Raw genomic sequence first — 9,999 nt, 5'->3', positions numbered from 1 at the left:
GCCACAGCTAATCTACATCATTAACTCGGTCAGGTTTACATATATTGAGCTAAGCTTGAATGCCGTAGTAGCTGAGAGTCATTCACAAGCATACTCTGAGTGGGAGGTTGTGCATATTTGCTGTTTTTAAGCTTTGACCAAAACGGATCCAACAGTTGTTTCATCAGATGATCTTCAGGCAGCAGCGGGTGACAGGCACTCTAAAAAAAAATGGTTTTAGGTTTACAAAGCAGTCCGTTGTTTGGTGTCACATTTTTTATTCTGTCTTCAAAATAAATCAACCGAATGAACGCTTTCCAGGTTTTGTGATTCAAAAATTGTTAAAGGCAGCTCCTTCAGGCAGGTTCCCGACCTGAGCCACGATTCCAACATCCCTTGGATGACAGAAAGTTGTACGCCTCAGTGAAACGCGGGGATCGGCCCTAAAGTGAATTACAGCTGTACGCAAAATCCCAAACGTTTGTTTGTGGTTTATAAATGTGGCCACGGTTCACGATGGGAGACAATTCGAACACGCGCATCAAAGCGCCGGCCGTGGCCAGAGGAGAGGAGTGTTCTGGACGTAGTCCTGGAAGGCGGGCTCGGACCCCCACCTCTTTGCCGCCTGCTTCTCCAGGATGGGCACGCCGCTGACGTGCCGCAGCAGGAACCAGACGAACAGCGGCGACGCCACGCTCAGGTGCTGGGGGCCCCGCATCACCGACGACGCAGAGAGCCAGAGACCCGCCCACTGCAGGATCTCGCCGGCGTAGTTGGGATGCCTGCTGTAGGCCCACAGTCCACTCCGGATGAACTTCCCCTGGAGGCGGGAAAGGAAAGGTTATTACGCCAAGTGGATGGGGAGGCTCAACGTCAGGAGTCCGCCGACTCACAGCGTTGTCTGGATTACTCTTGAAGAGCCACTTCTGCCGGTCAGCAATCGTCTCGGTAGCGAAGCCGAGGCTCCAGACGGCCCAGCCGATGTAGTCCCTGGCCCCCAGAGGCACATTACGCCTCTCGGTGTTCAGCATGAGGGTGGGCAGGAGGGTTATAAATACCCACACGGCTGAGAGAAACAAGAGAAATGACTCGGTCTCACCCAGCTCAACTTTAAATCCTTCCATAAAATAAATGCGTTTAAGTCTGTGTAACCAGCGGCCCCTCGCCTTGAATAAATGCATATAAAGGAGCTGGAAATGAGACAGTGATTTATTCCACGCCGCTGGGAGCAAGGAGAGGAAGGAGTTAACATCCTTTCCAAGTACCTTGAACAGTCCAGTACACGAAGAACGTCCCCGGGCTGTCTCGGACGTGGTCGAACCTGCGGTCATGACCGTCCTTCAAGATCCGCAGGAAAAGGAATGTCCCCAATCTGTGGAGCAAACACGGTTACCACCCGTCCGCATTAACCAGGACGTCATTCATTAACTGAGACCGAGCTGGCGTTAAAGTTTTACACCTGTTCCCTCCTGCCCTGTCCCCCCCCACACACACACCTGACCTCCGAGGGAGGGGAAGGATCTCCCGCCTCGCCTACCTTAGTCCCCACGCCGTCACTAGGCCGGCCTGAACCTTCTGACGGGCGTGGCCAGCTCCGCCCCAGACCCGACTCAGGTGGGTGAGGAGTATGAATGTGCCGGAACCTGCGAACGGAGAGGAGGGGTGGGGGGGGAGATGTTGGACATCGGTGTGGCGGAGCGCTCGGCTTGTCGCGAGGCGTGGCAGATAAATCTTTTACCCAGAGCACCGCGGATGACTGGTTCCAAAGTTCAAGGGTAAAAAATACACAGAAGCCGCGAGGAGCAGAGAAGAAGGCGAGCAGAGAGGAAAGAGCCGAGGTGATTCATTGGCAAAATAATTCAAAAACACTCGTACACAGGTAAGCAATCTAAAACTGATCTAAGAGTGTTTTGAGACGTCGATTTGTCAATCTGGAACCCCCTCAGTGACTGCGCACTCTGAGTTTTTTACGAGCTGCAACATTTGTCTATCTATTTTAAATCTAAATCAGTTTAAAGTGCAGCAACAAAGGGGGGCGATGGCACTGGGACTACTGAGCTTCAAACCTCAGTGTGTTCTTAAAGAACTGATTAACAGTTTGATGCACAAGAAGTGAAAACACAGAAAAAGGAAAAACGTTGGTTTTCTTTAAAACCCACATTTTCAGCATCAAATGAGAGCAGCAAAATAGAAAAGTGATAATAATAATGTAATAGAAGTTAGAAGGAACGTGTTTAAGATCCATATAATCAATGTGAAAGCAGGCTGCACAAGAATCCTGCTATAATATGACTGCAATGATACACTGATTTATTTTTCTTTTGGTTATTAGAAATACCATGAAATTATTTTATACTAGTAAACATGATGGGGGGGCAGGAGGGGGCAACAAAAAGCCCCCTTTAGATTCATTCAGTGGCCCTGCTGTAGGAGGCGCTGATTCTCCACCCAGACTCGTTTCACAACAAACCCACTTTTTACATAACAAGGCTTTTATAAAGATTAGTTATTAATAATTAGTCATTATTACCTAAACGCTTGCGCGTGAAACGCGTTTTCAAATCAACAAAGAGTCAAATAAAGCTCGCTTTTTTCTGCCATAACGCAGTGGAGTCGCGTCGATGCAAAAGCTGCAGAGAGCTGGCTGCTCGTGATGCGTTTGAGTTACCTGCCAAATCATAGAACTTCTCGGTTCTGAGAGCCGCGGCCAGAACCCAGCAGAACCACTGGATGCCCAGGTCCGTGGCGGCACATCGGGCCAGGGTGCCCCCCATGATCAGGTCCTGCGGCTCGGCGGGGACGACGAACTTGTCATGTGGGAGGAAAACTCCTCCGAAGTTTCACCAAGATCCAGAATACCGGAAGTGAGTCCGAGCGGGGAACTCTGGGTAGTGTAGTTCAAAGAGGCTCGGCGCTTCCACTGGCCCACGAGGCTTCGCTTATGTTCCTATTTTATCCAAAGGGTCTATTTATCCACATGTAATCCGATTTGATGCGATTTAATTCAGTGAGTTTGTGAATTATAAAAGTATTGTGTAATACTGAGGAGAAAAAAACAAAACAAAAGCTACCCCGTCATTCCTTGAGGTTATTTCCCAATGAGTCAGACTGTCTGGTATTATTTTAAAATTCTGATCAAGTTATCCAGCCTTCAGTTTTTTTTAATTATCCCATTTTTTTCGAATGATTCATTTGTGTATTCATTTCTTTAAATTTGTTGTACCAATTAGTAACTTATTTGTTACTCAAACGTATAAAAGGTCATGTCTTTAGGACTTCATTATACACCAGAGTACAGTGGCCATAAAGCCTAGTCCATTCTAGGTTGTGTTGTAATGAGTAAATGAATGAATGAATAAACAGCTTAGTTTTTGTACTTGTAATGAAAAGACCTAAATGTATTGATTTATTTATATAAAATGAAATTCCTGTTTTTGATTAGAGAGTGAGGTATAATATATATATACAGAGAGGTCATTGCTCTGGAGGCTGGAAGAGTCTTCAGTGATGCGGCGTTCTCTTGTCTTTCTTTCCTTTCTGTCTCGCCTCAGAAACAAACGCGGGCGGCCTCCAACATGGCAGATAGCACGAGTCCAAAAGGCACCTCTGGTGACTTCGCTAAAAAGGTCCAAAGGCAGCTGAGCAGGGGCAAAGAAAAGGTGCGCGTCTTGTGACTTCTCCAAGCTTTTCAAACTGTATGGCAAGGGCAGAAAATTGAAACTTGGGTGTTTTTTTTAATTTATTTTTTTTATGTCAGGTTTTGCAAAAGCTTGGAAAGACGCTGGAGAACAGAGACGACCAGTTTGATCAGTGCCTGCAAATCTTCAGTGAACAACAGGTAATAATTCAAGCTAAATAAAAAAGAAATAAGATGCGCGAGGTGAACCTGAGCCATATTTGTACAGAAACACAGGTTTTAAAACCTCCCACTGCTGACTGAGCACGTTCTGCTTTAAATGTAAACTCCAGCGTGATTTACTGATCGCAATCAGTGGCTCAAACGTCATAAAAGCAACAGATGTAAAAACTGGAAGCCATATAAACATCTTGTCTGCTTGCAGAGCGATGGGAACCGAATACACAAGGACCTGAGGAACTACATTAATGCTGTGAGAGGTAAGTAATGTCTCCGCCTGCAGCCGACACAGAGCTGTAGATCTGTCAGTGTGTGCCCTCTGCAGGTCTCAAACAGGATGCCGTTCTGCTTCTCTGCAGACATGCGCGAAGCTTCAAGACGCCTCTCTCAGTCTCTGTTCGAAGTCTACGAAAGCGACTGGGCCGGGGAGGAGGACCTGGGGGCCATCGTAGAGGTCAGCACCAATCCACCGCTCCGCGTTTATGTTCGTGCAAGCGCAGGGGCAGCAGAATGAACGAATTCTCCCTCTTGTTACACATAACTGATGCATTGTTTTATGCTGGGGCGTTTCAATGAAGGGCGAGGACCTCCTGTGGAACGACTTCGAGGTCAAGCTGATAGACCAGGCCGTTCACACCATGGAGTCCTACGTGGGCCAGTTCCCAGACATGAGGGTGAGGCAATGAGGAAGCAAACGGACTTAAACATACACGAAGTTAAGCAAACACACGCTCGTAGTTCAAACACACTCATACACAGAGTCATGAGTGTTCGCTAATCTGCAGGAGAAAATCGCCAAGAGGGGACGAAAACTGGTCGACTACGACTCGTCCCTTCGCCACCTGGAGGCTCTGCAGCTGGCAAAGAAGAGGGACGACGTCAAGATAAACAAGGTGCTTAGAATGACACGTGGACCTGTTTGGTTTTGTCTATTCGTGCCTTTTTTGTTGTTGTTGTTTTTAAATTGGAGCTCAAATAAAGTGTCTTCCACATTGCAGGCAAAGGAGGAGCTGAAAGCTGCCAAAACTGTTTATGATGGGATCAACAATGAGCTGAAAGACGAGCTTCCTGTTCTCTACGACAGGTCTGACACTTTTTCTCTTGTTGTTTTAGATTTATGTGTGTGTGTGTGTGTAAATGACACGTGCGTGTTTTCCCTCCCTTTAGCCGTATCGGATGCTACGTGTCCGTCTTCTCATCCGTGTCTAATTTACGAGACATCTTCTATAAGGAAATGAACACGGTAAGTGTCGTTGTGTCTTGGCACGTAGCATGCATCAGTATGAAATGCAGGATTTTTGGTTTTTCTTTTTTGACCAGGTCTTTTTGTTTTAGCTCAATCTTGATCTACAGTGTATAATAAAAGAGCTCCAGGCTCAGCATCCTGACAAAGTGTTTGCAGTGAGAGGTGTGCAGAGGTAAGGCTTACTGTTTTAGATTTAAATGTCCTAGTTTAAAAAAAAAAATCGATTGTTGGATTCATCCACTCACCATGGGCATGAACGTCACACTCATTTTGGGCTTTAAATTATTTATTTAAACCGTTGTTTTTTTGTTTTTTTTTTCAAGAGAGGAATGATTACCAACAAACAACTTCAATCATTTTAAAAAGAAGAAATCGGTGCACAAGTTTGAACATATTGTGTTTTTTTTCTCTAATCTACATGGGTTAGACGTCCCTCAGAACCTCACATTATTTTATATCCATCCATCCATCCATCCATCCATCCATCCATCCATCCATCCATCCATCTTCTTCCTCTTATCTGGGGTCGGGTCGTGGTGGGGGGGCAGCAACCTAAGCAGAGAGGCCCAGACTTCCCTCTCCTCAGTCACTTGGGCTACCTCCTCTGGGGGAATCCCGAGGCGTTCCCAGGCCTCCTCCCGGTGGGACCTCACCAGGGAGGCGTCCAGGAGGCATCCTCACCAGATGCCCGAGCCACCTCAACTGGCTCCTCTCGACGTGGAGGAGCAGCGGCTCTACTCTGAGTCCCTCCCGGATGACCGAGCTTCTCACCCTATCTCTAAGGGAGAGCCCAGACACCCTGCGGAGGAAACTCATTTCAGCCGGTTGTATCCGCGATCTCGTTCTTTCAATCACTACCCAAAGCTCGTGACCATAGATGAGGGTAGGAACGTAGATCAATCGGTAAATCGAGAGCTTCGCCTTTTAGCTCAGCTCTCTCTTCACCACGACAGACCGGTACAGCGCCCGCACCACTGCAGACGCTGAAGCAATCAACAAGTTTCTGACGTAAATCTGGCAGAACATTTGACCGCTCCTCTTGGTAGAACTGGTGGAGCTCATTTAAATCAGTCAGTTTCCTGCTACGGGCTCAGCTTCTAGGCATAGTCTACAAATTCTCAACAGGGCTGAGATCAAGGCTTTGAGGAATCAGGAAGCAGGTCTGATGGGTCTGGGGTCCCTCTTTGTCGGATCACCCAACTGTGTCCAAGTTTCCACCACCTAGCTGTTGGTTTGAAGACAAGTTAAAGAATTTGGATGCAGACCTCATTCTTCGCCAGCAATACCCCAGCATGATGCTACCACTACTGTGCTGGACAGTTAATAGCATTTTCAGGTTTGAAACCTCTCCAAACATGCTTCTTATTGTGGCTAAATAGCTCAATCTTTGTCTCGTCTGGCCATCAAATAGTTCCCCAGGAGACATTGTGACTGATTGTTGGGGGCTCTCCAATCATTCTGGATGACAATTTCTTTTAGAGTTGGATGACCGAGCCATGACACCAAAGAGAAAGATAAAACCCGATTCGATTTTAATCTGAGACGAGTACATCGGTCAGTCTAATAAGTTCTGTCAAACAAATCCTTTTTTTTTACGCCGGTAAAGAGAAACTACCAGCTGCAGTCGATACCGATTCCAAATGAGAAGTCAACAGGCCTTTGGTATCGTCAAGTTCAAACATTTAAAACCTTCAGCTCCACACACACACACACACACACAACAAACTAAATGTTAGTATATCCTCGAGGGCGTCTGCATGTGTGGCTTATATAAAACAAAAAAAAATCCATAATAAATTCAAACTTGTGCAGCAAATTCTTGTTTTTTCTTGTTTTTTTCAAATCTGTACGATGTGTGATCCTTCCGCCCTGGAAGAAGAACGGTTCAAAGAAATTATTAACAGACTCAAATTAATATCATATTCATGCCCATGATGAGTGGATGGAAACCTTTGACCACTGCTGTATATATCACAGCTCTTAATCATTATTGTCAGTGTTTTTCTTTTTTGCAACCCAGTTGTTTTTTCTTTTTTTCCCAAAATGACAAAACACAATATCAAGCAGAATGTGGTTGATCTGATTCGTTTGTGTTTGCCATTTGAATCCATTCTTTCAGGTACGGCTCCCTGAGGAGACGGACTCTGATGTCCCCTAAGGCCTGGAAAGCCAGTTTTTCTGAGTTCCACAGGGGCTACAGTCCCAGGACCAGCCAGCGGTACAGTTTCAGGTCCTCTGACAGATCTCGCCACGGCACCCTGTCCAGAGAGAGCAGCACGCTCGGCGTCTCCACGCAGGCGAACCCTCTGTCCGAATCCAGGGAGCTGGATGCTGCGTCGAGCTGTAACGATGAGCACAGCTCCGAGGGACGAGACGCCTCTGCTGCTGCTGCTGCTGCTGCTGCCGCCGCGGAAACATCAGGGAACGAGCTGAAGTCGGAAGAAGGCGGCGGTGAGGCCGGAGGGGAGAAAGGCTCGAAGAAAGACGGGGGGAGAGCTCCGCCGAGCGAGAGCAGCTCTGAACTGAACGTGTCGTGCGATTCGGAGAGCCTGGACCTGCAGCTGTCTGCGGCGCACAGTGGCCCGCTGCACATCGAAGAAGACGACCCCGCGAAGCCAAGCGCCCTGGAAAACGGTGTCGTCGACGGGTCGGTCCCGGAGCCCAGGGAGCTGAGCACTCCTCGGAAGGTTCGTTTCCCGACGAGCACACAGCCTGGAGCACAGCGCCGCCGGTCTTTGTGTAACTCGTGTTTCTCCTTGTCGCCCTTCTTATTTAGGATGTGCCTGCAGGAAAAGAGGCAGCCCAGGACACAAAAACCACGACGGTTTAAAGTTTCCACAAGATCCATTCGAAGGGTTGAGTGTTTTCTTCTCAGGCGTACGAGGTGTCACTTCCAGACTCGTCAGGACAGAACACGATGAGACTGAAGACAACAGCTGCACACGAAAATAATGAAAAAACAACACAAAACACAGAGAGGACAGCTGCACAGATGAGCCCAACTGTTCTCTAATGCTGCTGTTCGTTTTCTCACTTATCTCTTAATAAAATCAACTTCATATAATGTTCTGGAGAAAAAAAAAGCCTCTGAACTTCAAACATCTATTGAAAATAAACTAACACAAGTAATTACAGTGATAAACTGGGTTTACACTGAAACTGATGAGCTACATGCTCCACTGACCACCTGAAAGCAATAAAACGTGTGTGTTTCATGTTTGAGTAATTACAGATGAATAATTTAGGACTTAAATCAGATGTAATTTTGCGTGTCATACATATACCACTTCCAAATCTAATTATACGGACACCGTTTTCTGCCTCGTGTATGTTCTTTAAATTATGCACTCAGTCTGAGCTGAAACAGTTTAGTTTTAATAATTGATGAGTAAGCATATTCACACTAATACACATGTGCACGAGCAATAAAACGTATGTTATTTAAAACCGTGTGTCTGTAGTTGCTTTTCTTTTCTTTTTTTTAATTGAGGTTCAGCATCGTGGAAAAAAATACACTGTGCTCCCATCGACGTTTATGTGGTTTAAAGTGTTTACAACATGCAGCCATGGATGAATATGTACACATATACATTTAATTTGAATGTTTCATGCATCAGATAAATCTGTATTGTTTTGTATTTAAATACACAACAGTATCTGATGTATTGCACCAGGTCAAACCAAAGGCACAATGAGAAAGCAGTGGTTTGACCCTCAAATGTTAACTTTTAGGAAATGAACTGTTTCTATCTATCTATCTATCTATCTATCTATCTATCTATCTATCTATCTATCTATCTATCTATCTATCTATCTATCTATCTATCTATCTATCTATCTATCTATCTATCTATCTATCTATCTATCTATCTATCTATCTATCTATGACAGAAACAACATTTCCTGTAATAATGAGTTTTAAATGACTCTGCTGAAACTTGCTGAAGAAGCTGAAACTAAGTTGTTAAAGTTAAAAGAAGCAGAACCCTAGCTAAAGGTTAAAGGTCGCAAATTGCTAAAGGCTTAAACTGTTGAAAGGCTAGCTAAAAGTACCAAAAGGCTAGCCAGAAGCTAGAAGTAGCATAAGGCCAGATAGCAAAAAAGCTAGTTAAAAGCTGAACAGTAGCTAAAAACTAAAAGTGTCATACGAAAACTAAAAATAGAGCAAGGATGCTGAAGCAGATTTGAAAAGGAGTGTTGTTTTTGAAGGAACTGAGGAGATACAAATGCATTTCTCTGGGGAAAATATCTGTAAATAAAGTTAAATGTTTCAAAAAGTATGAAAGTTACAAAAAAAAAAAGTCAGCAGCCAGCTCCTCAATGAGCTGAACACTTTGATATATGAACGGCTAAGACAGCATAAAGTACGCAAATAAAAACTAGAGAAATCGCATTTCCTGTGAAAATGCAGTGTGAATGCTTTTTTGCTGAATGATTTGACTGAAAGCTGCTAAAGAAGCTGAAACTATTTTAATCGCTGAAATGTCAATGCAAGTTGGTTCTGAACAGTTGAAGCTGCAGCCAAAAACAGATAAATGACTGCTGAAAGTTGCTGAAGAAGCTGAAACGAGGTTGAACAAACCCTTAAAACTACAGAACAATCCTTAAAAATAGCAGAATGATCCTTAAAATTGCAGAACAATCGTTGAAACAGCACAACAATTCTGAAAAATATAGCTAAAATAACTTTGAAAACATCCTAAAAAGCAGAACAGAACCTAAAACCAGTAAAACAAATCCTAACAATTCGAAACAAATCCCTAAAACAGCAGAACAAACTATAAAAACACCTGAAAAGACATTAAAACAGCAGAACAATCCATAAAAATAGCTAAAAATCCTTAAAAACAGCAGAATAATGCTTAAAAACACCTGAACAATTCTTAAAAACAGCAGAACAATCCTGAAAAATGTACAG

General features: G+C 44.7%; 2 protein-coding genes across 2 annotated transcripts; one reads left to right on the top strand and one right to left on the bottom strand.

Moving 5' to 3' along the window:
* Positions 1 to 240: 240 nt before the first annotated feature.
* Positions 241 to 2,819, bottom strand: si:ch211-210c8.6 (the record flags this gene model as incomplete). The annotated part of the gene is made up of 5 exons (XM_017419151.2): positions 241 to 799; positions 873 to 1,045; positions 1,245 to 1,351; positions 1,517 to 1,622; positions 2,648 to 2,819. Coding segments are annotated over 5 exons (837 nt in total), but the record flags the coding sequence as incomplete, so codon positions are not given.
* bin2a (bridging integrator 2a) lies at positions 1,648 to 8,528 on the top strand. The gene is made up of 12 exons (XM_017419244.3): positions 1,648 to 1,858; positions 3,531 to 3,638; positions 3,737 to 3,817; positions 4,041 to 4,095; positions 4,195 to 4,289; positions 4,414 to 4,509; positions 4,621 to 4,728; positions 4,834 to 4,919; positions 5,003 to 5,078; positions 5,171 to 5,253; positions 7,201 to 7,768; positions 7,858 to 8,528. Exons 2-12 carry the CDS (start codon positions 3,555 to 3,557, stop codon positions 7,909 to 7,911), a joined length of 1,386 nt encoding a protein of 461 aa, XP_017274733.1. The 5' UTR covers positions 1,648 to 1,858; positions 3,531 to 3,554; the 3' UTR covers positions 7,912 to 8,528.
* Positions 8,529 to 9,999: the final 1,471 nt, after the last annotated feature.

The sequence above is a fragment of the Kryptolebias marmoratus genome, linkage group LG8, assembly GCF_001649575.2.
Source record: "Kryptolebias marmoratus isolate JLee-2015 linkage group LG8, ASM164957v2, whole genome shotgun sequence".
Taxonomy (NCBI): Eukaryota; Metazoa; Chordata; class Actinopteri; order Cyprinodontiformes; family Rivulidae; genus Kryptolebias; species Kryptolebias marmoratus.
The sequence above is the reverse complement of the archived record's forward strand: the minus strand, read 5'-3'. Positions and strand labels throughout refer to the sequence as shown.